The sequence below is a fragment of the Symphalangus syndactylus genome, chromosome 14 (assembly GCF_028878055.3).
Source record: "Symphalangus syndactylus isolate Jambi chromosome 14, NHGRI_mSymSyn1-v2.1_pri, whole genome shotgun sequence".
In the NCBI taxonomy this organism is placed as follows: Eukaryota; Metazoa; Chordata; class Mammalia; order Primates; family Hylobatidae; genus Symphalangus; species Symphalangus syndactylus.
Genome location: NC_072436.2, coordinates 85,767,762 through 85,794,682, shown reverse-complemented (window position 1 = coordinate 85,794,682; position 26,921 = coordinate 85,767,762). Strand labels below are relative to the sequence as shown.

General features: G+C 48.5%; 1 protein-coding gene across 2 annotated transcripts in view; it reads left to right on the top strand.

The window, feature by feature from the left end:
- EML6 (EMAP like 6) overlaps positions 1–26,921 on the top strand; it is a 321,610-nt gene that overhangs the window by 279,907 nt on the left and 14,782 nt on the right. Inside the window, exons 34-38 of one of the 2 annotated variants that reach the window (XM_063617993.1) lie at positions 17,230–17,238; positions 18,105–18,183; positions 19,874–20,003; positions 21,788–21,886; positions 23,183–23,356. In XM_063617993.1, coding sequence (XP_063474063.1) covers positions 17,230–17,238; positions 18,105–18,183; positions 19,874–20,003; positions 21,788–21,886; positions 23,183–23,356 — 491 coding nt within the window. The remainder of the gene's footprint in view (positions 1–17,229; positions 17,239–18,104; positions 18,184–19,873; positions 20,004–21,787; positions 21,887–23,182; positions 23,357–26,921) is intronic. The other variant, XM_055243331.2, reaches the window with a different exon arrangement.

The following is a 26,921-nucleotide window of genomic DNA, read 5'->3' as shown; positions in this document are numbered from 1 at the left end:
TGTGAGCCACCATGCCCAGCTCAAAAAATATATTTTTTTACATCTCAAACTGATATTTGAATTCTCAAGGGAAAGATATATCAATTAAACAAATTACTATTTTATTTCTTTTTTTTTTTTTTTTTTTTTTCGAGACGAAGTCTCGCTCTTTCACGCAGGCTGGAGTGCAGTGGCGCGATCTCGGCTCACTGCAGGCTCCGCCCCCCGGGGTTCACGCCATTCTCCTGCCTCAGCCTCCCGCGTAGCTGGGACTATAGGCGCCTGCCACCTCGCCCGGCTAATTTTTTGTATTTTTAGTGGAGACGGGGTTTCACCGTGTTAGCCAGGATGGTCTCGATCTCCTGACCTCGTGATCCGCCCGCCTCGGCCTCCCAAAGTGCTGGGATTACAGGCGTGAGCCACCGCGCCCGGCCTACTATTTTATTTCTTAAGTCAAATCACTTGTCACTCTGCCCTCATTTTTGGTGATAAACTGAGTATGAGTTAATTTATTATTAGTAGATATTCCTTTTTTAAAGTATAGTTTATATTATTTGTCTCTGGAAGGAATATTATAACCTTTTGTAGGCTCAACTGATTTTCATTAATGGTTTGGTATTGGCATTGCTTCGTGTTTAGATTGTCATGTTTGGTCTTGAGCAGACCCTCCTTGGGTGGGTGTACGTGTCATTTTTGTAGTACCACCATGTACCTTTGAAATTGTCTGTTTTTCGCTAAGGAGTCTCATGCTTATCTTTGGTATTCCTGTCCTGTGAATGGCATCTGGGCTCTATGAGTACACATTAGTTGCAGACTTGGAGAACACACAAAATCTAGTTCATTCTCCTTTGTTTTTTCTAGTGGAAAGTGGTGATTATCACAGAAAAGAACCTTAGGGTATTTTACTTTTGAACAGTAATTACTATCATTTGTAACTACTTTTGCATATGTTTTTATTACCTAGTATTATATCTGCATAACTTTTTAAAAATCAGAGATGGCCAGCAAAAATTCAACCAAATCAATGTCAAGAATTATTAGAGACATTTAAAACTTTACCCAATTAAAGTGAAACAATTTTGGTGAGTCACAGTTTTTATACCACCATCTGAGCGTGCCACAACAATCAACTTATAAAATACATTAATGCTGAGGTTTGTTACTTTTAAAAATTGTAGTCTTATATCCACATTATGTTTTGTTATTCCCATGTATCTTTAAAAATAATGTTTAAGGCCAAGCGTAGTAGCTCACACCTGTAATCTCAGCAGCTTGGAAGGCTGAGGTGGGAGGATAACTTGAACCCAGGAGGTTGAGGCTGGCAGGAGTTTAGATGAGCCTGGGCAACATAAGGAGGCCCTATCTCTACAAACAAAATTTTAAAAAATTAGCTGGGAATGAAAACACACTCCTATAATCCCAGCTGCTCAGGAGGCTGGGGTGAGAGGATCCCTTGAGGCCAGGAGTTCAAGGCTGCAGTGAGCTGTGATCACACCAGTGCACTCCAGCCTGGGCATCAGAGTGAGACCCTGTCTGTGAATGAATGAATCAATGTACGTTTAAACACCTTGGACTCATCTCCAGAGGTTGTCATTATCACATTAAGAGAAAGCCAGAAATTAGAAACTTACAACTACGGAAATACTTAGTGCCAATGTCCACATTTTTTCTTCTTTTTTTTTTTTTTTTTTTTGAGACAGAGTCTTGCTCTGTCGCCCAGGCTGGAGTGCAGTGGCGCAATCTCGGCTCACTGCAAGCTCCGCCTCCCGGGTTCACACCATTCTCCTGCCTCAGCCTCTCCAAGTAGCTGGGACTACAGGTGCCCGCCACCACGCCCGGCTAATTTTTTGTATTTTTAGTAGAGACAGGGTTTCACCGTGGTCTCCATCTCCTGACCTCGTGATCCTCCCGCCTCGGCCTCCCAAAGTGCTGGGATTACAAGCGTGAGTCACCTTTCTTCTTATCAAATTGTCATGCAGCTTCAATTTTGTATACTGTGGTAACTACATGATCACAAAGGAACATTCTTTTTGATAATTGATATGTAGTATCTAATAATATCTCTAAGTGTGGCTTATGATCTTTTATTGAAATTCATATCAGCTGACCAGGTGTTAGTCTTCCTAGTTACATCTGATGGGGCCATGCTTAGTAATTTATTTTTAAATGCCTACTGTTTGACATAGGTGGATGTCCTCATTTCTTCCTCACTTAACCGGCCACATAGGGGTTGATCATAATGGATATTTTTATTTGCTATATACAGTTGGAACCTGCATTCTACAGAAACCAACTTTATAATAAGATACAGAATAAATAGAGAATTAAACTATTATGGAAATTGGCATATAAGTACTCACTTAACCTTTATGTTTTGAAGAGGATACAATAATTAGCTCAAGGATTGTTTTCTCAGTGCACCTGAGTCAGCCATCTGTATTTTTTCAAGGTCCTTTATTAACAACTGCTGAGGCATACAGCTTTTGAGTGTCTATCCAGGGATGAATAAAAGAATGTTAGACTTTACACTTCCTGTTTCTACATTATCTTTATAACATTATTTTACTTACAGCATTTTTCGCCTATCACTGAAAAGAGGTTTAACTGTTCCCTTCTTTTCTTACTTGAGAAGCTGCATAACTTATGGCCAAAAGTCAAAATCCCAAACTCACCTAAAGCATATTTTTTTCCTTCCTCAGTAGACTTTGGGCTTGTTGCCAGCCTCTCCTGCTTAGCTCGGGCTAAAACAGTCATGTCTCTCTTTAAAAAAAAAAAAAAAAGTCTGGGCCGGGCACAGTGGCTCATGCCTGTAATCCCAGCACTTTGGGAGGCTAAGAGGGTGGATCACCTGAGGTCAGGAGTTCAAGACCAGCCTGACCAACATGGAAAAACCCCATCTCTACTAAAAATACAAAATTAGCAGGGCGTGGTACACATGCCTGTAATCCCAGCTACTCGGGAGGCTCAGGCAGGAGAACTGCATTAACCCAGGAGGTGGAGGTTGTGGTGAGCCGAGATCAAGCCATTGCACTCCAGCCTGGGAAACAAGACCGAAACTCTGTCTCGAAAAAAAAAAAAAAAAAGTCTTAGGCTAAGCACGGTGGGGCAAGCCTGTTATCCCAGCACTTTGGGAAGCCAAGGCAGGAGGATCGCTTGAGACCAGCCTGGACAATATAGGGAGATCTTGTCTCTACAAAAAATTTAAAAATTAGCCTGATGTGGTAGTTTAGTTGCTTGGGAGGCTGAGATAAAAGGATCACTTGAGCCTAGGAGGTCAAGGCTGCAGTTAGCCATGATCATGCCACTGTACTCCAGCCTGGGCCATAGAGCAAGACTCTGTCCTTAAAAAAAAATAAATAAAAGTAGAAAAGTTAGTTTTTAATGCTTAAATTATATTGCTTTAGCTCCAACCTAAGTGTAGTTTACTTTATAAATTATGGATAACTGTAGGTACTGTGATATTTATAGTTGTAGTCACTGATGTGTTAGATTTTATCCAGATATTCAGCTGTTTTACCTGGGTAGATGACATGTACACAGCCATCTTCTAAAAAAAAGTTTCAAGCAACAATGTTTTTATATACTGTATCAGTCAAACTTTGTGCATTAATTAAATACTGTTTGTATTTAAATCATTACGGAATCTCTGACTTCTACAAGAGTTGGGTCAATGAGAGTCAAAGCAAAGCTCGGCTCTCCTTGGATTTCCTCTTACATATAAAACCTCAAAATAATTTAGTGTCTACCTTGAAAGTGGCCAGCTACATTCTGACAAAGGCTTAAAGACATCCTTTGCTTTAATCCCACTTCTGACACCAGTCTGCTTAGTCCTCACAGGATAGTGATGTTAATGATGTGAATGATGGAAAAGGGATTGTATAAAAGTTAGGTGGGGCCGGGTGCTGTGGCTCACGCCTGTATTCCTAGCACTTTGGGAGGCTGAGGCAGGCGCATCACCTGAGGTCAGGAGTTTCAAGACCAGCCTGGGCAACAAGGCAAAACCTCGTCTCTACTAAAAATACAAAAATTAGCCAGGCATGGTGGCGGGTGCCTGTAATCCTAGCTACTCGGGAGGCTGAGGCAGGAGAATTGCTTGAACCTGGAAAGCAGAGGTTGCAGTGAGCTGAGATCACACCATTGCACTCCAGCCTGGGCAACAAGAGTGGAACTCCATCTCAAAAAAAAAGTTAGTTGAAGTTTCTCTAATTTTAGGGTATGCAGAAAGCTATAAATACAGTTACATAAGGCAGGAGCTAATAGCATTTTTCAGGCAGCACTGTTAGGGCTTCCCAAGTCCCTAGCATGCCCCAGTGAGACATACAGCCATGCTTATTAGCATTTTTCCAAGCACAAGAGGCTTCCTTTATTCTTCTGAGGAGTATTTTATACTTTTCTACCATCTCCTCCTGAAACACATACCCAAATGTTTAAGAGAATCTGAGTACATGCCTACCGGCTCAGGCAGTGTAAGTAACTACTACAAAACAATTCTAACACACTTTGACACATCTACTATGGGAACTAACTGACTTTGGCTTCAACAGAACCCTGCCTCAGGCCCAGGCTTCAGGCTGTCTGAGGTTCTCTTCATCACAATATGATGGGTTCCTTGGACGTCTTCTGGCTGCACCTGTTCGGCCCTCTTAGAAGATTTTGTTTGTCTTTGTTCTGTCTTGCCAAGTCTGAGATTGGCACTGGGGAAAATTGCCTTTCCGAGGGCTTCATTTTTGGTTTCGTTATTACCTCATTTCTGTTGGTGGGAGACCTGGGAGTCGCCTTAAGAACTGAACAATCACAGGCCCTTGCTGTTGACCTGATCAGGGTTACACATAAAGCCCTCCTCTCCCAAGTAGGCTGTCAGCTCTGTGAAAGCAAAATTTCTGTTTTATACACTGCTTTATCTCTATAATCTAGAACATGCTGGCACTTAGTAAATATGTGTTGAATGAATAAATAGACTCCTTAACAACAACTTAACAAGATTTATGTTCATTTTCAGTCTAGCCCATGAATTAGATATCAAATTCTGAGATCTTGTTGACACTTTGTCATTAAAATCCATAATCCAGCTAGGAAATCTCTGCTTCTAAGCAGTTGGCTTCCCTGGTCATCATTCCAGTGCTCAGGCTGCAGCCTCCTCCATCTGGCTTCTGCCTTTAGGCAATTCCAAGTAGTGGTCTGAGGTGGAGAAGCCCTTACCCTAGACTGCATCTCAGTGGTGTTCAGGGTAGTTGTCTGCTTTGTGTGGCAGGGAATGTGTGATAGTGGATGTTTAGGAGGGGTCTAGAGGATCAGGCAACTCTCCTTTCTCTGTCTTACTTGCTGTTAGTTTACTTGCATGTGGATGGATGAGTACTACTTCCAGCAGTCCCCATGGACGAGGACTCATTTCCAAGTACCAGTAGCCCCTTGTGATATGCACTCATATTTGGCTGACCCCAGCTGTCAGCATTCCATCATTTTCAATAGCCCCCACTTGTGGACCAGCAGGCATGTCAGAATCCTGAAGGGTGATCCTCATCCTGCCCGCTCCCTGCAGTGCCCCTGCCTGGGCTGTGCTCTGTGTCTCTTGACCCGCCCTCCAGGCAACAGCAGAGGCTAACAACTTTCATACAAGAGACGGTTGTCCTGGTTTAATGAGGTTTGGGCATCCCATACAAGTCTGGGGGTGTGTCCCAAGTGGAATTCCCCTCCCAATTCTCTGTGAAGAGAGGGGAAAGGAACCACTTCACTTCACAAACTGCCTTCCACCACAGAGGCAACTTCACTCTCCAGCCATCTCAGCAGCCCGGCACAAGCAAACACGAGGAGGCGGTGCCAGAATTATTCTTAGGAGCAGATTATAAAGGAGGAATCTGTGAATATTCTGCATTAATATTTTAGTCCTTGCGGAATATATTCACTGTCAGTCTATGGCATATGTTCCTTAGGAAACCAAGGAACTTTTACCAAACCAAAATTAAAAGTAGTTTCTAAGCCTTTTATAAATGGTGGTGCCCTTACCTGTGAACTGACAGGCGCTAGCACCAAATGACCTCAAAATTCCACTCTAGCATTAGCATTTTCCAGAATTTTTATTAGACTGTCCTTACAGTTGAATGGATAAGGACTTAAAACGTATGTTCCATCTCATTCTTTCTGAGTTGATGTGAATGGGTTTATGAACTGAAACAAAAACAAAGTTCTATAAAGAAAACTGTATACTATAGGCTTAAAAAATTTTTATGGGGTTTCAGAGATTTTTTTTGTTTGTTTTGGTCATGTTTTGGTTTCAACTCTAAATTAATAGCCTTCTTTAATCCTTGACTCCTTAATTTATGAGTCTATGGCATCAATATAAAACTTCACTGGATTATAAGCTGTGTAGGATTATCAGTTCCCCAGTGGTTGGTACTGTACCTATCATGGGACCATTGTGTGTTTAACGTGGTGCCTTGCACTTAATACACAGCAAACAAATACTTTTCAAATGACTAGATGAATGGATCAATTTACTTAGCCTGCTTCTTTTAATATTGAATCTGTCTTCAAGATGCTGTGCAACTCCATTCTTGCTCAGCGACCACTTTTACCTTCGCTTCATTAGCAACTATGGATGGTCTTTGTGGGAAATAATGTGACTCATGTAGAATCCCGGATGCCCCAACTGGCCCTGGGACTGCACTTGGCAAAATGACTTTTTAATCTTTGTAGTATCTGTCCTTCAGGAATTACAATGTTTGTTTGGTTTGAATCTATTTAACCCCAGGCAAAAGGAATCGAGAAGATTCTGTGTCACTGTGGCCATCATGCCTATCGTACACACCAAGCTGCTTTGTCAGCAAGTTTACGGTGAAACAAAGAACATACTCATAAGTGACTATGAGAAAATGGGAAGGATGTAGACAGATTTCCTTCAGTTGCCAAATCACCATATAGAAGTAATCCCAGTTTTCCTTCTAACCTTTTATGCTGTGCTTGGAGACAGAAATCTGGGAGAATTTGCCCCCAATTTGTTTTTAATTTCTAATTTTTTAGTTGACACGCGATAATTGTATATGTTTTTAAGGTACATAGTTTCAATATTTTCAATGTATAGTGGTCAAATTGGTCAAATTGGTATCATTAGCATATCTTTCATCTCGAACATTTGTCATTTATTTCTGTTGGGACCATTCAAAATCCTCTTTTCTGCTATTCACTCATATGTGGAAGCTGCCCCCAGTTTTTTTTAAACGCCTTATTTAATCCGGAGGCCTGTGGGAATTTCAAGCTCGCCTGAGGCACGATGAGCATGGTGAAGTGGCACAGTGTCAACGGCAAATGAGCAGCCTGCGCTCCCAGCTCCTTCCTCAGCGTAGCCTGACAGAGGCCCTTTGTTGTCATTGATCAATAGCTGCTTTGTGGGCCTGTATTGTTAGAGTTGCTAAGAACTGACCATCCTGCTAAGCTAGTGCTGCTGAATTTACCATATGGAGATTGATGAAAACTGCTCAATCCTATCTTGAAGCTTGGTCCAATAAATGGGGAGGAACTTCTAGTTCGACATTTCCATCCCGTTTCTGAGGCTGGAGTGACCTTACAGAGCCTGAGAGTTGGTACGGAGATCTGCAGTTGCATGTGTGTTGTTTAAGCTGAGCCCAGCCCTCCCCATGGGAGAGTGATGGCGCACGTGTAGTGCACATAGGGTGAGGAGCACTCGTGCTCCAGAGCCCTTCTCTCTAAGCTACATTCTTCTTCACCTCACCCCTTCGTTCTGCAAGAGTTCTGCCCTCAGAGCTGCAGCGAGCAGGTAGAAATGCAAGACTCCTGTTCTTTATGAAGATGGAAGGGACTGAAATTATAATATCTATTAAACCCAGAAATGCTGAAATTAATCATCTCCAAGGCCTATTGCTTAGCTAGGTAACTCCACCAAAAGCTGAATCATTCGCTGATTCTTTTTCTAAGTGAGTATGATGTTATTTTCATAAATGATTTTCTTTATTCAAACCCCTTGATTTTCTGTATTGGTTTGAAGCAAAGCAATGACTTCTGTCTGATAATTTTAGGCATTAAACCTGCTGTTCATTATAGAATAGTTTCTTCACTTTTGATGACAAAGAGTGGCCAGTGTATAAAAATCCAGAAGTAAAGTGTTGGAAAATGATTTTTAGAAGATTAATGTGCCTAGGAAATCACACTCCCACAGTGTAATCATCGAATCAAACCTACTCACTTGTGGAGATAAAAGAACACTTCAAAAATATGTAAGCACTTTTCTGTCAAAAGAGAGTGTCTCTCCGAAGACTGTGGCAGAGTTGGGTCTGATTATTTTAGGCAAGTGTCTGAACATCTCACAGATTCTTCATTTGGGGGGAATGGGCACTACCAGGGGTGTTGACCCGCCTCCTGTCAATTAGTGTGTGGTCAGGATGTGATAACCAAGGAGGCATTTGCAGGAGTGAAAGGTGTGAAGGATCAGTGTGCTCTTGTGGGTGTGTTTAAAATATGTTGGCGTGCTCTTTACCCGACTCCCTCCCTCTCATTTGAAGTTCGTGTCATGCTCTGCCATATTCTGCCCCTTCCTGTTCTTGTCATCTGTCAACTTCCTGTCTCTGAGCATTTCAGCTCATGGTCAACTGGCCAACCCCAGCCAGCTCCTGCCATGCCCTGGGTTACATCATCACCTGGAACTCCTCTGTCCCTCAGTGTCTTAACCAGCTGTCTTCTGGATTTCTCATTCCCGGGTACATCTGATCTTCATCAAGACAAACGAGTGCCTAGACACCTTCATTTTTCCCCAAGTTCATCAGCCCTTCCTGGCCTCACTTTTTGTGCCTACCTAAATGCCATTTCCCAGTCCTGTTGGCCCTTCTCCCCTACATTCCTCCTACCACCTGCCTCTCCACTCTTCTAATAGGAAGTCTCACGTTGGCACAGATGGCCACCATCAGAGAGGCTGCCTGGCTGCTGCACGTGGCCCTCCAGGCTACTGCCTCATTTTCATCCTTTTCTTTGGTTGGTTCTCTCTGCTGCTTCTCAGCAGTCATCCAGGTTTCACCCCTTCTCAACCTCCTGCCCCTCCTTCATGGAGAAAACAGAAGCCACTGGCATGCACTCCATCTTGGTGCTTCTTTCTCTCTCCTCCATCTTGCTTCCCATCCTTCACTCACGTAAGCCATTCACCTTCTTCCCTCTCTTCTCAGAGGAAGTAAGTCCCTTCTCCTATTCAAGACAGGTCCCTCACCTGGTGCTTGACCCTGGCCTCCTGTCCATCCATGCTCCCTCATCTGTGTCTCCTGTGTCACTCTCCCACAGCCAGATCCATGTCCTCAACCAAAAAATACATCCCAGTTTCCCACCTCCACCCAACTCTCCTCAGGAAAAAAACAGGTCCTTTGACTAATCTTATAAACTTACACATTTCTGCCATCACCTTCCCACCAACCTTTTTCCTTTCTTATTCAGGCCTTGCAGTATTTTCTTCACTCTCTATCCCATCTCATCTGTCCTCTGTGCCTGCCATTCTGCTGACATGGGGACTCTCTAACCCCTGAGTCCAGTGACTCTCCTCTCTCTGTCTTAATAAAAAAACTTGTTTCTTCTATAGTAGCATTGTCCAATAGAAATACGTGAGCCATGTGTATAAATTTTCTAGCAGGCACATTAAAAAAGTTGAGATGGTGACACTGATTTTAACAATATATTTTAACTCGATATGTTAAAAAATATTTCAACATGTAATTAATATAAAATTATATTTTACGTTCTTTTACAATTTTTTCAGTAGGACTTCCAGTTCCAGTGTGTATTTTACAGTTATAGCACAATTCAAGCTCTTGAAAGCCACACATGGCATTGGGTATCGAATTGGACAGTGCGTATTAGAGAGGAATACAAATGTTCTTCTCTCGCCTTTTTGAAAGAATCTCTCTTGGCCCTTCTGATGCCTCCCTCTCTTCTCAGTGTCTCACCTCTGCTTCCTCTTCTAGCCCCTTACATACTGTTGGTCCTCAGGATTTTACCTTTGGCTGGCATCTTTTCACCCTCTACCATCTACCCTCTCTCTTAATTAATCTTATATATCCCACCCATTGGCTGGTGATTCCTAGGGTCATAGCACTGACTTCCATCTCTCAGTGGAACTTCCAACTAACAAAGCTATCTCATGGGTGTTGAAAGCTCAGTGTGACAAAACTGAACTCATCATCTTCCCTCATTGATATTTTCTCTCTGTCTCATTCCATGATACCACTATCTATCCAGATGTGCAAGCTGGAAAACTGGTATTGCCCTTGGGTTGCTTTTCCTACTTCATCCCCTGAAGACAATCCATGACAAAGTGCTGTGAAGTCTATTTCACCAACCTTTCTTTAAATACTCACCTATTTTCTTCTCCACAACCACTGCTCCAGTCAAGTGCTTCATCGTTCCTCTCTTGGATCATCACAGTGGCCTCTTCAGTATTCTGCCCATCTTTACTTAGTTCCCTTTATGCCACCCTTTGTACTCTCATTTTTTTCACCCAAATAACTTTGTATTCACCTAAAATAGCCAAGTCTAAGACCATATCCCCATTTTTAAAACAACAACAACAAAACACAAAGCTGTGTGATAGGCTTCAGTCAAGAGCATTTCCAAGAGGGTAGGCTTCTTTCAGGACATCCTGTAGTTCTTCTGCCTGAATCCTTTCCATCAACCTCCTCACTAAGCATCTCTGTACATGATTCTGGAAGACATAGGAATACACTTAACGGAGTCCAGTTCTTAGGAATACTCTTAACAGAGTCCAATTCTGAAAAATGCACTTAACACAGTCCCATGTGGTCTTGATAACAGAGAGGCCCCATGGCTTTGGAGTTTTTTCCTAACCCTGGATTTATCCTAGAGTAGTGGTTGCTAACTTCTCTGTGTTTCTCTCCCCTCCCTTTCTCCCTCCCTTCCCCCATCCATCCCTCCCTACCCCCCTCCTTCCCTCCTCCCTCTCTCCCTCCCCCCCTCCCCTCTCCCATTCCTCCCTCTCTCCCCCTCTCCCCTCTCCCATTCCTCCCTCTCCCCCCTCTCCCCTCTCCCATTCCTCCCTCTCCCCCCTCCCATTCCTCCCTCCCTCATCCCTCCCTACCCCTCCTCCCCCTCCCCTCTCTCCCCTCACCTCTATCTCCTCCCCCGTCTTCCCTCCCCTCTCTCCCCTCCCCTCTATCTCCTCCCCCCTGTCTTCCCTCACCCTTCCCTCCCTCCCCTCCCCCTTACATTCCTCCCCTTGCTCCCCTTCCCTCCCCCTTCTTCCCCTTCCCTCTTTCCATGCCTCCCCCTCCCCCTTTCCATGCCTCCCCCTCCCCCTTTCCATGCCTCCCCCTCCCCCTTCCATACCTCCCCACTCCTCACTTCCATGCTTCCCCCTCTCCCCTCCCCTTCCCTCCCCCCTTCCCTCCCCTCCCCTTCCCTCCCCCCTTCCCTCCCCCTTCCCTCCCCTCCCCTTCCCTCCCCCCTTCCCTCCCCTCCCCTTCCCTCCCCCCTTCCCTCCCCTCCCCTTCCCTCCCCCCTTCCCTCCCCTCCCCTTCCCTCCCCCCTTCCCTCCCCCCTTCCCTCCCCTCCCCTTCCCTCCCCCCTTCCCTCCCCTTCCCTCCCCCCTTCCCTCCCCTCCCCTTCCTTCCCCCTTCCCTCCCCTCCCCTTCCTTCCCCTTCTTCCCTCCCCCACCTCTCCACTACCCCTCCCTCCCCCACCTCTCCCCTCCCCCTTCCCACCTCTCCCCCCCTTCCCTTCCCTCCCCACCTCCCCCCTTTCCCTCCCCACCTCTCCCCTCCCCCTTCCCTCCCCCTTCCCTCCCCCACCTCTCCCCTTCCCTCCCCCACCTCTCCCCTTCCCTCCCCCACCTCTCCCCTTCCCTCCCCCACCTCTCCCCTCCCCCTTCCCTCCCCCACCTCTCCCCTCCCCCTTCCCTCCCCCACCTCTCCCCTCCCTCTTCCCTCCCCCACCTCTCTCCTCCCTCTTCCCTTCCCTACCTCTCCCCTCATTCTTCCCTCTCTCTTCCCTCCCCCACCTCCCCCTCCCTTTTCCATGTCCTCCCCTTCTCCCCCTCCCCCTTCTCCCCCTTCTTCCCTCCCCTTTCCCCCTTCTTCCCTCCCCTTTCCCCCTTCTTCCCTCCCCTTCTCCCCCTTCTTCCCTCCCCTTCTCTCCCCTACTCCTTATCCACTCCCCTTCTCTCCCCTCCCCCTTATCCCCCCTCCCCCTTTTCCCCCCTCCCCCTTTTCCCTTCTCTCCCCTCCCCCTTCTCCCTTCTCTCCCCTCCCCCTTCTCCCCTTCCCTTCTCTCCCTTCCCCCTTCTCCCCTCCCCCTTCTCCCCTCCCCCTTCTCTCCCCTTCCCCTTCTCCCCTCCCCTTCTCTTCCCTTCCCTTCTCTCCCCTTCCCCTTCTCCCCTCCCCTTCTCTCCCCTTCTCTTCCCTTCCCCTTCTCTCCTCCCCATTATTCCCTCCCACTTGTCTCCCCTTCCCCTTCTCTCCCCCTCCCCCTTGTCTCCCCTTCCCCTTCTCCCCTCCCCATTCTCCCTTCCCCCCTCCCACTTGTCTCCCCTTCCCCTTCTCCCCTCCCCTCCCCCTCCCCTTCACTCCCCTCCTCCTCCCCTCCCCTCCCCTTCACTCCCTCCTCCTCCCCTCCCCTTCACTCTCCTCCTCCTCCCCTCCCCTTCACTCCCCTCCTCCTCTCCTCCTCCCCTCCCCTTCACTCCCCTCCCCCTCCCCTTCACTCCCCTCCTCCTCCCCTCCCCTTCACTCCCCTCCTCCTCCCCTCCCCCTCCCCTTCACTCCCCTCCTCCTCCCCTCCCCCTCCCCTTCACTCCCCTCCTCCTCCCCCTCCCCTCCTCCTCCCCCTTCCCTCCTCCTCCCCCTTCCCTCCCCCTCCCCTTCACTCCCCTCCCCTTCACTCTGCTCCTCCTCCCCTCCCCCTTCACTCCCCTCCTCCTCCCCTTCCCCTCCCCTCCCCCTCCCCTCCCCCCTTCACTCCCCTCCCCTTCCCCTCCCCTTCCCCTCCCCTTCACTCCCCTTCACTCCCCTTCCCCTCCCCTTCACTCCCCTTCCCCTCCCCTTCACTCCCCTTCCCCTCCCCTTCACTCCCCTTCACTCCCCTTCCCCTCCCCTTCACTCCCCTTCACTCCCCTTCACTCCCCTTCACTCCCCTTCCCCTCCCCTTCCCCTCCCCTTCCCCCTCCCCTTCCCCCTCCCCTTCCCCCTCCCCTTCCCCCTCCCCTTCCCCCTCCCCGTCCCCCTCCCCTTCCCCTCCCCTTCCCCCTCCCCTTCCCCCTCCCCGTCCCCCTCCCCTTCCCCTCCCCGTCCCCCACCCCTTCCCCCTCCCCGTCCCCCTCCCCCTCTCTCCCCTCCCCCTCTCTCCCCTCCCCCTCCCCCTCCCCTTTTCTCCCCTCCCCTCCCCCTCCCCCTCCCCTTCTCTCCCCTCCCCTCCCCCTCCCCTTCTCTCCCCTCCCCTTCCCCCTCCCCTTCTCTCCCCTCCCCTTCCCCCTCCCCTTCCCCTCCCCTTCCCCCTCCCCTTCCCCCTCCCCTTCCCCCTCCCCTTCCCCTCCCCTTCCCCCTCCCCTTCCCCCTCCCCTTCCTCTCCCCTTCCCCCTCCCCTTCCCCTCCCCTTCCCCCTCCCCTTCCCCCTCCCCTTCCTCCTCCCCTTCCTCTCCCCTTCCCCCTCCCCTTCCCCCTCCCCTTCCTCTCCCCTTCCCCCTCCCCTTCCCCTCCCCTTCCTCTCCCCTTCCCCTCCCCTTCCCCCCACTTCCCCTCCCCTTCCCCCCACTTCCCCTCCCCTTCCCCCTCCCCTTCCCCCTCCCCTTCTCCCTCCCCTTCCCCCTCCCCTTCCCCCTCCCCTTCCCCTCCCCTTCCCCTCCCCTTCCCTCTCCCCTTCCCCCTCCCCTTCCCCCCCTTCCCCCTCCCCTTCCCCCTCCCCTTCTCTCCCCTTCCCCCTCCCCTTCCCCCCCTTCCCCCTCCCCTTCCCCCTCCCCTTCTCTCCCCTTCCCCCTCCCCTTCTCTCCCCTTCCCCCTCCCCTTCTCTCCCCTTCCCCCTCCCCTTCTCTCCCCTTCCCCCTCCCCTTCTCTCCCCTTCCCCCTCCCCCTCCCCCTCCCCTTCCCCCTCCCCTTCTCTCCCCTTCCCCTTCTCTCTCCTTCTCCCTTCTCTCTCCTTCCCCCTCCCCTTCCCCCCCTCCCCCTTCTCTCCCCTTCCCCCTTCCCCCCTCCCCCTTCTCTCCCCTTCCCCCTCCCCTCCCCTTCTCTCCCCTTCCCTCCTCTTCCCTCCTCTTTTCCCCCCTCCCTTCTCCCCCCTCCCTTCTCCCCCCTCCCTTCTCCCCCCTCCCTTCTTCCCCCTTCCCTTCTCCCCCCTTCCCTTCTCCCCCCCTCCTCTCTCCCCTCCTCTCTCCCCTCCCCTCTCCCCTCCCCTCTCCCCTCCTCTCTCCCCTCCTCTCTCCCCTCCCCTCTCTCCCCTTCCCTTCTCTCCCCATTCCCCTTCTCTCCCCCCTCTCCTCTCCCCGCCTCTCCTCTTCCCCCTTCCCTCTCCCCCCTCCCCTCTCCTCTCCCCCCTTCCCTCTCCTCCCTTCTCTCTCCCCTCCCCCTCCTCTTTGGATTTCCCAAGACATTCTAAAACCATTGGAGGATTTTATGCCACATTTTGGAAGCTGAAGAAAACTGTTTCCTCCAAGGACTTTGAACATTGTCTGATGAACACGACTCAAAACAACTTCAAACTTGGATTTCTTGACTAGTTGGAGCTGAGTTTCCCCACACTCACACCCACACCCACACCCCTCTTTATAGAAACTGGTTGGAACGACTTAGTTTCTCACAGGCTGTCCAAGCCTCACTCCCCAGTTGGCTCTTGTGTTGTATTCATCTTGGATTGCAACTGACTCGTGACCTCAGTGGTTTCAGAAGCTTCCCTGAGCACATTGGCCCTGAACGCTCTTACACATTTCAGGTCATTGTATGCTCTGCTCCACCTCTTGCTCTGTCAGCCCAGTGCCTTGGGGAAGGGGAAAGGAGGGACAAGTACCCAGGCATTGGCCTGCCTTGGGGGTCTGTGCAGGGCAAGAGCCCGTGTCAGGATAACACTCCCCACATCTTCAGTTGAGTCTAAGCTTTCTCTTCAGCAGCCCAGCGCTGGGCAGTGGGATGACAGCAGGAATTGGCCTTCCCATGATCCTGCCCTGCCCACAGAATGTGCCATCTGTTTCCACAGGCGGTACAGGGTTGTGACTCTCCCCACAGGCACTAAAGAGCAGGGCCGACTTGTTACTCAACACCAGGCCCCAGGCTGGAGTTCACAGGCCTCTCCCTGGGCTTCCTGCCTTCACTCTGTCTTCCTTGGCAGGCTTCTCCTGCTCTCCAGAGCTTAGGCCTGTCTGTCACCCTCTCTCCTGATTATCCAGTTTGTTTGCTGTCTTGCCAGGCTCCCTCCTTAAATTTCTTGCCAATGGAAGCTCTTTCTCCTTTGTTCCCTGCCCCTGCCCCCCTGCCCATTCTCTTCAAAGCCTACTTGCCCCTGCAGGCCCCATTGTGTCTCTGCTCCTCCGGCCTCCAGTCTCTCACCCCCTCACCTTCCCAGATCTTGGCCCCACTGGGTCTCCCTGCCAATGCCGGGTTGTGCCCACGGCCTTCCTCACACTCCTGTCCTGTGCCAGATGGGAATGACCAACTCTAATGAGTTGATTGGACCGAAAGTGAGTGAATGTCCTCATGCCTCCCCTCCTTCCCACCTCAGCAAAGCTTTTCAGAGTCCCATTTCTGATGGAATCTGAATCTAGAAGGATTTAGATCCACGGAAAACTTAAATTTCCAGTGTTTGGCTACGTGTGAAGTCTCTGGCAGTCCCTCCCACATCTGATGTTATGAACACTGTTTATAGATGCCTGGAAAGAAGCTTTTAATACTTGTATTGTGTTTTAACTTGCTTTCCTTTGGAGGCAGGGAATTGTCAAGTAAGTATTCACACCGCTCTGGAGAAAAACACAGGTGTTTGGTGAACATCCAGTACTGAGTGTTCACGCAGAATCCACAACCGCGAAGGGTCAATACTTAAAATCCGCTGAATTTGCCACAATGCAGGTTTCTTCCCCTTGCTCCTCTCATCTTCAGTTTTGAAGCAATACAGCTGTAAACATATGCTTGCGAAATGAGAAAGAAACATTGAGATTGCTTTACCTTTCGGTTTTTTTCTGAAAATCAAGGTGAAAAAAAAAGCATCGGATTGCCTCTGTGTATATATATACAATCTCCTGTATATATAAGTACACAGTGTTTGTGCTTGTATGCATACTCTATATTCACTGTATAATATATTACATATTATACAACCTGTGTGTCCCCTGAAATCGAGCCCTGTGTTTATCCTCGAATTATGCCTTATGAGCCATGCCATAGTTCCAGTGTCCTCTTGCTCTCCTCATAGCCCCTGGCTTGCTTCTGTCATACACTTAAACATTCTTAGGTGAAAGAAGAAACCCACGGATTTCATTTTGAAAGTCCCACTAAAACAGAAGAAAGAGCAGATGTCCTGGGAAGCGATAATTAATGTGAAGGAAGTGTCTAATTGTGAGAACTGGCATGCCCCCAGTCTCCCGATTTTGCTCAATTTGGTGGCGATGATGTCAGCCGGGGGTGTCGTTTTGCAGAGATGTGCTCTCTACCCATTCTTCAATGGTGATTATAATACCATTTGGTCCAATTATCACTTATGATTACATAACATGTTTTGATTGAAGAGTTTCTGAGAAAATAAAGGTACCCTGTCTTCCCCTGCACACAAAAAGAACCCCCCAAGCCATTCGAGCAGGCAGGCTGACCTACCAAGAAACACCGGGAATTATTAGGCTAAATTATGAGTCGAACTTGATTTGGAAACAAAGTATCCATTATACATAATTCCCCACGACATCCAGGAAGATGTCATTGTTTTTCTGACAGCAAGTTTCTCCCCAGCACACTCTAAGCAGAGTCCCCAGGCACATTCGTAAAGTCACGGAGAGTGTGCGGGAAGCATTGACAAAGCTTCCTTTTCTCTCCCTATTCTGTAGGCGCTTTAGTGCAGAGTTTGCCCAGAGACGCCAGGGTATGAGCTTTCTGAATTTGTAGACTGGTGCACTCTTTCATTTCTGTTTTAGTTCTTTGCTGGCATGCTGGGGAAGCATGGTGTGTGCCACACAGGAATGTCTGTTCACTTGGAAAATGCTTGTGCATGAATGAGGTGGTTGCTAATGCGGCTCTAAACTGTACTAAGTTTCTCACTTGGCTTTGTTTGCTGCTTACAAGGGGATCAAGGTAATCCTTCTCTTTGCATATCCCGGGAGCAATAACTAATTACTTTGGAACATGCGGTGGGAGCTGGTACAGTTGTCTCTCGACCCGTCCACAGAGAAATCTGATTTAAGGAAACCCCACATCACCAAGAACTGGCCTACTCATCTAGGATTCCATTAGGGCTTACACATTATAAAATCTCTTCATTAAATTTGGAGGCCCCAGACCCCAAAACTGAGGCGGGAAAAGCAACGTTTGGTGTAGTAGCAGCTGAATGCAGACCCGAGTCCTGAGGCGAGGGCGGAGTGGGAGGTGGGAGTGCTGTCTGTCTCCTGTCCCTCTGCTTCCTGCCTGCCTGTCTGAGAAGTGAGGCCGACCTAGGCACTTGGCATGTGGTCCTTAGGGCCCGTTCCAAAGCCTGGCTTGTAAGTGCCACTTCACGCCACACCATGGCCATTGACAACTTAATTCTGAACAACATGAGCACATCCCTTTCTGAAAAAGGTCAGCAAGTCCAGGAAATGTGGCCTCTCTCCCCTCGTGGTCAGGCTTCTCCTTGGTTTTGAACCAAGCCCCTCTTGTTTCAAGTCCATGTGTTATTCCTGCTCCCCCTGCTCCCAGGAGAAGGTTAAGCAGAGGGAGGAGGGCTGACCCTGCCACGGTGCCTCAGGTGTGGGGAGGCCCAACCCAGTGCCTGTGAATTCAGGCCGGGTCCCATGGCAGGCGGGGAGTGAGAGAGGAGAGCAGGACTAAACAGATCCAGGTGGAGGGGCCTTTGAGGCGGGAGGAGAGAGGAGGCCGGCACTGGCCTACACAGGCCACACCGGGAAGGCAGCCTTGCAGCCCTCATTCAATGCTGTGCTTCCTCTGGCCGCTCTCTCTTCCAGGCCACCTGTTAGCCGAGCAGCTCCCCAGCCTGAGAAACTGCAGAAGAACAGTATCACCAAAAAAAAGAAACTGGTTGAGGTGAGTTAAACAGTTACTTCTAGTCTGATACTGATGTTCTAAGACCTACCTGGTGGACATCCCCATCTGCACCTCCCAAAGACACAGTCAAGTGAAACGGAGTAGGTCCCTTGGGCTCTCTTTTGTCCCCCCTCCCTCCTACACAGCACCATGTCTCCCATCCCAGGGACCAGAATCGCAGCCACTGTGTCATATTCCTGCTTCCCCCACCCCTGTCACCAGGTCCTTTCAGTACTAACTCTAAGACGTCCTATGTCCCTCAAGCCTGGCTCCATTTCCCTCCACTTGGTGCCACTCAGACCCTCAGCATCCCTTCCATGGAGAAGAAAGAAAAGAGACAGGGGAGCACATATTCACTGTCTCTAATGTTGCCTGAGTGCTGACTGTGTGCCGGGTGCCCTGCTCCATAGCCACGAAGCGTTTCATACAATCGTCACACACAGGAGGGACGCACCGTTACTGTTTCCATTTTCCCGATGAGGATGCTGTGGTTGAGGGGTGTTAAGGGAGTTGTTAGGTCCCAAGCCCAAGATCACCAAGCCAGTGAGTGGAAAGGGATTCGAACTCAATTGTTGAGACTAGGCTGTCATAAAGTCAGAGGCCTCCTGACTGTTCTGCCTGACTTCAGACTCCACCCTCTCTCTCTGACACGTGCCCCAATGCCTCCAGAGTTGGCCTTTTAAAGTATACATCTTCCATGCCTCATGCTGGCCTTCAGACCTGGGAGAGTCCCACATTGCCAATGGGATTCAAGTTCATGGTTTCAAAACCTTACCCAGAGCCACCTTCTAAGCTTACTGCCTATGATTTTTCACCACATTGCAAATCTCTGGACCTCCAAACCCACCGCTAGTGTTCTCGGAAGCTGCCTGGGACTTTCAAGCCCCTGTGTTGTCATTCCTTCTGCTTAGAAGCCTCCTCCTGCCAGCTCCCAGTACCCTGGTCTTTCCAAGACCTTCTCTGGTATCTTTTCTGTGCAGTCTTTCCTGATGCTTCTCACCCTAAACCTTCCTGCAGTTCCCTGCCCACACCCCCTCCTACCACCTGCACCATGCTAGGCACAGAGGAGCTGCCTGAGAGGTCTGTGTTGGATTAAGAACTGATCTGAATCAGCCACTGTTCTTTGTCTTAGAAGACAAAACGGGAAGAAGAGAAAGACTACAAACCTCAACAGTATCTAGTTTTTGGGGGAAAAAAAATGGCAAATATGTAGAAACTTCGTAGAGCAAGCACCAGGCAGCAGAACGAGCATGGCCTTTTGTATGTGTTCTGCTCTGCCCACCCTGGCCGCGTTGATGAGAGTTTATTAGAGCAAACCTCTGAGCTGCCGTTCAGCTCACCCAGAGTGCCTGCCAAGGCACAGACACAAAACTTCTAGGTACCCTTTACAGGGCATCAAATCTCTGGACTTTGGCACACCGACAGAGCCAGGAAGTAAATCTGGGGTTTTTTGGAAAGTCACAGTGATTCTGTGTGTTAGACTGCCACCCCAGCATTTCAGAAAACTAAAGAGGGGGCTGCATTTTCTCCTTAGCCAGTCAAGAAGCAAAATGTTTTCAGTGAGTGTGTGTTGGCCTCACCAGCCATACCATTCCTGGGACACACGAGACCGCTCACGCAATGTGGGTGTGTTCCTCGGCTCTCCCTTCCTTCCTCTGAGGGTCACGTTGATCTGTGTGTGTGAATGCAGGAGCTGGCTCTAGACCACGTGTTTGGCTACAGAGGTTTTGACTGTCGAAATAACCTGCATTACCTTAATGATGGCGCCGACATCATCTTCCACACGGCAGCGGCTGGCATTGTTCAGAACCTCTCTACAGGTAACCGGGGGTTAAAAAATACAGGTTTTTCTTTTAGCTGTTTTTTACATGCTTTCCCCACTCTTTAGATGCCCAAAAGCTTAAGCACTTTCCTTCCCTTATAGAGCCATTCCCCCCAATTCCAGCATGGTCTCAGTTAGACCTGCTAATGCTCAGGCTCAGTTACCAGAGTCAGAGCCTTCTCTCCTTCTGACCTGAGCTTGACCTCACCTCATCATAGGCCCTAGAGAGAAGGCGTCTATGTTGACACCCGCCTCTGTAACCGAGAGCCATGGAGAGAAGCAAGAGACAGGGTGTAAGGAGTGGAGAAATTCCTTGGAGACCGTAACCACGAAGAAAGCACAGAACTTTGCCTATTCATTTTTACAATGAGCTATTTTTTAATAGCTCGGATTTTGCAAGTTGTATTTTGACAGTTTAGCCACATTTATAATGAGAATGAAAACAATTAAACAATAAACAAAAATACCAGGCCTGGTGAGGTGGCTCATGCCTGTAATCCCAGCACTTTGAGAGGCCAAAGTGGGTGGATCACCTGAGGTCAGGAGTTCAAGACCAGCCTGGTCAACATAGAGAAACCCCGTCTCTACTAAAAATACAAAAATTAGCCAGGCATGGTGGCAGTTGCCTGTAGTCCCAGCTACTCAGGAGGCTGAGGCAGGAGAACCTGGTTTGAGGTTGCTTGAACCCAGGAGGTGGAGGTTGCAGTGAGCCAAGATTGCGCCATTGCACTCCAGCCTGAGCAACAGAGGGAGACTCTATTTCAAAAAGAAAAAAGAAACCACATGATGACTGAAATTTTAAAAATGAACATTTCAAACAAAAAGAACCGTTCAGAAATTAACAGAAAACTATATCATTACCACCAGATTTAAACAGGTTCACATTTTGCCTTATTTGCTCATGCCTCAAGAAAAAAAAAACTTTCATTTTAAATTTTTGTTCTTTGTCAATTCTGTGTAGTTGTTCATACATAGATTTAGACAGTGAAATCACCGGGCACATGTTGATTTGTGTGTATCTGCGGGGGCGGAGGACCTTGACATTTTCTACACTTTCTAGCCTTGCCATCATATCGGTAGCAGTACACGCCTTCCTTATGTGTCTACACCATCATTCATCTTTAGGTTCTTGAGCATTTGGGTGGGTTTAAAGTGGCTACTTTGGAAGTCAGCAAACCCATTTGCTATGATAGATGATAAAGTGCTCTTCTACTTCCTGTGACATATGTCGAGTTAGGGCTTTCCAGGGTAAAGCCATTACCTGTGCTGTCCAGGCCCCCAAGGGGATTGGCATTTGGTGAGTAAAGCTGATTAGTCCCTGAGAATTTCATATTCCACATGAAGAAGTGGTACCATTTTGCCCAGTAAAGCATCATCTCCAGGCCTCCACCCCCTACTTCTGCCCAGATATGGACATTGAGAAGCACCAGTCCTGTGCCATGGAGAGAAGGAGATTTTGACCTTCATCATTGTGGACTCTGGAAACCCCTGTACTTGAACTGTGCTGTGGACCCACACAGAGCAGTGGGAAGTATCGAAGAGCAGCTCGAATGTATCAGATAACAGACAGTAGCTCCCCTTCTCCCAGACCCAAAACAGCATATGAACATTTCAAAAAAACCATCCTTCATCTCCCCAGGTGTGATTCTGGAAGTGAGAATTTGAGGACTGTAAGCTCTCACTTTTATAAGGAGTATCTAACGACTCCACGCGATGTTTTGGAGTTGCCCTAAAAGGTCTTTAGGTTCCACTGTTCACCCTCCCATGATCTCTCTCCCCCAGGGAGTCAGAGCTTCTATCTGGAGCACACGGATGACATCCTCTGTCTCACAGTGAACCAGCACCCCAAGTACAGAAACGTGGTGGCCACCAGCCAGATAGGTAGGAGGTCCTGCTGCAGCTGAGGCTCTCCCAGCTTGCAGGGACGCTGACCTGTCAGCAATTATTGGGAGAGGGAGTGGGTGGGTTGCTTACATCCATCCCTTCTTGTTGATGTTGCTGTTGATTTTTTGAGTCCTGAATGTATCTGTGTCACCTGAGTTGACACATCCAGTGACTGTGATTCTGACGGACCATAAAGTCTGACCAGCACCTGAGAGTCCAAATAAACGATGGCCCCCATCCCTGTGGACTTATAAGAACAGTTTTTCAGACCCCAAGTGTCAAGAACTCCATGTCTTTTGAAGCCTGGTGCTTGTGCTTGGCCAGGGGAGGTTTCAGTAAGTGTGCCTGGACCCCCTGTGCCCTGGGAAACTGCCGGTGACAAATGTGAACTGATTCACATTTGTGAAAAGTGTGTATTTACTTTGTCATCTCGAGCAATTTTTACAGCTTCCCGCTTGTTTTCATTGAACCATGTCCATTTTTAAGTTTAATTTGGAACTTTCTGATGCTGGTGTTGAGTGCTTCACTGTTGGAAACGTGACTTATTTTAGCTATTGTTTTCCCTTGACGCTTCCTCATTGCCATTGCTCACCCAATGCAGGTGATATTACGGAAACCACAGGTAAGGCTGTTCCATCCGTGAGTAGTTTGAATCTGCACAGCAGAATCATGTCATTCTATCATGTTTGCTGATTGTATCTTGCCAAATTGCAGATACAAATCATTGACCTCACCAGTTTCCTTCGTATAAAATCCTCTGCAAGTGTGTGTGTGTTGAACGTAAGTGTCCGTAGCGCTCTGCCTTTAAAAGCAAATTTCCTGTAGTCTTTCTTCTCTGGCCAGGTCAGGCTATAGGTCTCTTATGCCCAATGACTGTAACACCCCTAAACACTTGTCTTAAAAAAGGCTTTTGCAGGCCGGGCGGCAGTGGCTCACATCTGTAATCCCAGCACTTTGGGAGGTGGGCGGATCACCTGAGGTCAGGAGTTTGAGACCATCCTGGCCAACATGGTGAAATTCTGTCTCTACTAAAAATACAAAAATTAGCTGGGTGTGGTGGTGTACACCTGTAATCCCAGCTACTTGGGAGGCTGAGGCACGAGGATCGTGTGAACCCAGGATGTGGAGGTTGCAGTGAGCTGAGATGATGCCACTGTACTCCGGCCTGGGCAACAGAGCAAGACTCTGTCTAAAAAAAAAAAAAAAAAAAAAAGGCTTTTACGTGAACATAAGCATCGCCTTGGCTCTGCCATTTGTCAGTCTTACTTCTTTGTCATGCCTCTCCACACTCAGGGACAACACCTTCCATCCACATATGGGACGCCATGACCAAACACACGCTCTCCATGCTGCGGTGCTTCCACTCCAAGGGGGTGAATTACGTCAACTTCAGCGCAACTGGAAAGCTCCTGGTGTCAGTGGGAGTGGACCCTGAGCACACCATCACTGTCTGGCGATGGCAGGAAGGTAAACCAGCACTGGGCTTTCTGTCCCTCCAGGGTGTCTGCCTGTGGGTGGGCTGGGCTGGGCTCGAACCCAGATCTGCCTCACTCTAAAGCCCGCCGTAGGCACTGACTGCTGCTGGGCAAGTGGAAAACAGGGCACTGGGGATCTTGGTATAGCTGTCCCACTGATGCCAGTGCATCCCAGGGTCCCAGGGCCAGGAGTAGGCTGGCCAGGGACTCCAGGGCCCATTAGTGAAGGGGCTCTGGGGAGGTGCCCCGATGTTGGCGGCCCTCCTCCTCGGAAGGCAGCAGCCTCCCCGACATCTGTCTTAGCCACCTTCCTACCCAAGGGTCCTTGTCTTCCGTGCTCTTTCTGATGGCCCCTGGATCCTACTACAGCCCTATCACTTTGTCTGCTTTATTTTAGGAAATGGGATAATGTTTTATCATAGTCTCAGAAGCAATTAATTTTTTTTTTTACATTTTAACACTTTTGAAGTAGGGATTTATCTTACAATCCAGGTTTACATTTACTGTAACAGGATTTCTTTCTTGTCCTCCCCCAATACATGCATGCACACCTCACACACATGCACACACACAAGCTGCAACTGAATGGTCATCTTAGAACTAAAGATGTGCAATCCTCCTCCTATATTCTCTGGTTGGGTACTGCCCTGGCAAAAGCGGATCCAATTAGTCAGGACATTAATGAGGTCTGTCTGCAGCTGGGCAGCCTGTATCTGGGACACGCTCTACCAGGCAAGCGCAGAGGTGGCACTTCTCCCATCCAGGGCTCTCGAGTCCCATTATCTCCACATCTTCCCATGGAGGGGGTGGTGCGTGGAGGTTGTAAAGAGATCAGCACATTGGGAGGAAAGTTCCACTCCCTCCTGAGCACCCCCATATGAGGAAAAGAGGCCGACAGCTTGCAGACATTTGTGATGATGCCATATTCCTTCAGAAGGTGACATGATCTATAATGTTTCTAGGAAACCACATGTTCTCATTCTCTTGTTCACCGGTATATCTCACCCAGATGGCTGCATAGTCAGTATCTCAGGGGTACAGATTCATTCCTTGTGATGTCAAGTGGCCAACTGATTGACCAGACTCAGCCCAGAGAAATTGAGCATCTTAAATGATAGACATAGAGCATCTTGGAGTGGGAAGAACTAGAGAAGACTTCCTGCAGTCAGGACCCATCCTAAGGAGAAATTCCTCCAAATGCACCCCTTTGTTGTCTGCTTGAATACTTTCAAGGATGTGGGTCTCATCACTTCACAAGGCAGCCCACATGCTGTCAGAAAGCTCTTGCGTAAAGCCCCTTCTTATGTGGGGACATAAAGTGCTTCATTATGTGTTTCTTTTGTGCTGCTAACTCTGTTCCTAGATCCTTGGAAGAAAGCTCTCACACTGGCCCTGCTGCACGGCCTTGTCTTTTTAGGTTCAGGCTCACTGTCTTCACTCCCTCTACCTGTTCTCCAAGCAGTGCCCACTCTGGCCTGCCCCAGCACAGACTCTTGCTCACCCAGGGTCCCTTCTGACCTCCCAGGGGAAGGTTAGAGGAGCCAGGGCTTTTAAACAAACTCCCAGGGAAAAGAGGATCCTGCTCTTGTTTGTACAGAGGGTTGTGAGCCAGGGCTGATATCTGACCTATCAGCAGCCACCACCTCTTCCGGGTTGACCATGGACATGTCATCTCTCCTCCCTTCCTTCTCCAGTGTGGGTTTGCCTTCATTTCAAGTCTTACTTCATGTGTTTGGGGAGGTTTACATACATTTTGTGTATCACTAGAGAGCCTATTATTCATTCTTCATTCATCAGAGGATTGTTTTGGGGAACGTGTGTGTGTGTGTGTGTGTGTAGGTAAAAATAAAATAGACCTAAAAGTGAGCTTATTACATAAAATCCGTGTCGTCAGGTCCTAGGTATATGTGTAATTTGCTCTGAGCGGACTAGAAGCCAGTGCAAAGAGGGATACAGGTGTCTCCACGATTAGAAGCGTCCATGAAATTAAAACAAGGAGGATACAAACAGTGGCTTTGAACAAATGTGCAACTCATTGTCTGTTTGCACTTCTCCCATGACTGGTGAGCTGGAATCTCTTTCCATCTCATTGGCCACTTGTATTGCTGCTTTTGTAATTCACCTGTTCAAATCCTGTTACTACTTGGAGTGGGAGGGTTGTTTGTCTTTTACTTATAATTTGTAGTTCCTTATAGATCTTTAATGTTAATCCTCTGAATCTTGCAAGCATTGCAAGTGCTTTCTTCCAGTCTGTTGTCTTACTTTGTTATGGTATCCTTGGAGACCGTGGGTCTTAAAACCTCTGAGCCCTAAGTAGAGAGAGAGATCTGTTACAGTAAGTCAGGGATTCCATATGCAGAGAGAATTACAGCTGGGAGAAGTTCTCTGTGGGTCTCCCCAGCCTCGCCTGGAAAGAGATTCTGTTAGGGAGTATCAGACGGGTGGCCACAGGCCCAGCTACATCAAAACCCACCACCATCATGGTACTAGAAAGCTGTCATAAAAACAAACATGAAGTGATGAGAACGAAGAAGAAAAAAATAGGTGTGTGAATAATCAAGGGAGGGGTGACAATTAGGAAATTGGAACAAAAACATTCAGAGTAAGTTAAAGGGTAACAGGTTTAAAACAAAAATGTAAAACTCGAAAGCTTAAAAATAATGAGATTAAAAAAGAGGTGGGTTTAAAATACAGGCTAAGAGAATAGAAGCCAAGAAATTTTAAAAGGAGCTAAAGGAGTGATGATAATACTATTACTGCTACTACTAATACTGGCTAACACATGATCACTCAGAGTATCAAGCACTGTGCTCAGGGCTTCACTTACGTCAATTCTTTTTATCTGCACTGCACCTTCTGAAATAGGAAAAATGATTAGCCCCATCTTACAGGTAAGGAAACTAAAGCACGGAGAGCTTAAATAACTTGTCTAAAGTTGTTCTACAAGTAAATGGTAAGTTGGAATTTTATTAAGACAAAGGTTAAAAAAACTCAAGAGACAGTCAAAAACATAAATAAATGGGGTTAAGGAAAAAACTAGTACTTAAAATGTAAAACAATTTAAACCTAAACACCACAAAATAAAAAGAAAAATGGGGAACTTAAAGAAAATGCGGGAGAATCTTAGGGAAAAAAATAAAAAAAGCTGCCTAGAGGAATGTGAGTCCCAGTGGCACTCTGGGAGCAGCTCTGTCGTCCTGTGGGGGGACGACTCCTGTGGTGATGCTGGGGACTGATGGAAGGGGGATGGGGGATATCTTTAAGCCACTTTGCTGCCTTCTCATATCTGGAAGCTTCCATCTCACAGGCCATCCTTTCTTGCTGCGTTCATGAATGTCTGGGTGGGGGGATCTGTTACCAGCACCTGCTGCTCTGGAAACTTGCCAGACACACTTTTCCCACTGCCACCTGGGGAGTAGTGTCTGAAGGGGAGAGAGTGCTGTAAAGAACTGAGGCATGCCCTACCCCTGCTGGGGTGGAGACCTCCTGGGCTGCGGCTCCCCCGGCCTGGCCCATGAAGCAATGAGGAGCCTCACTGGACTCTGTCACCCACACAG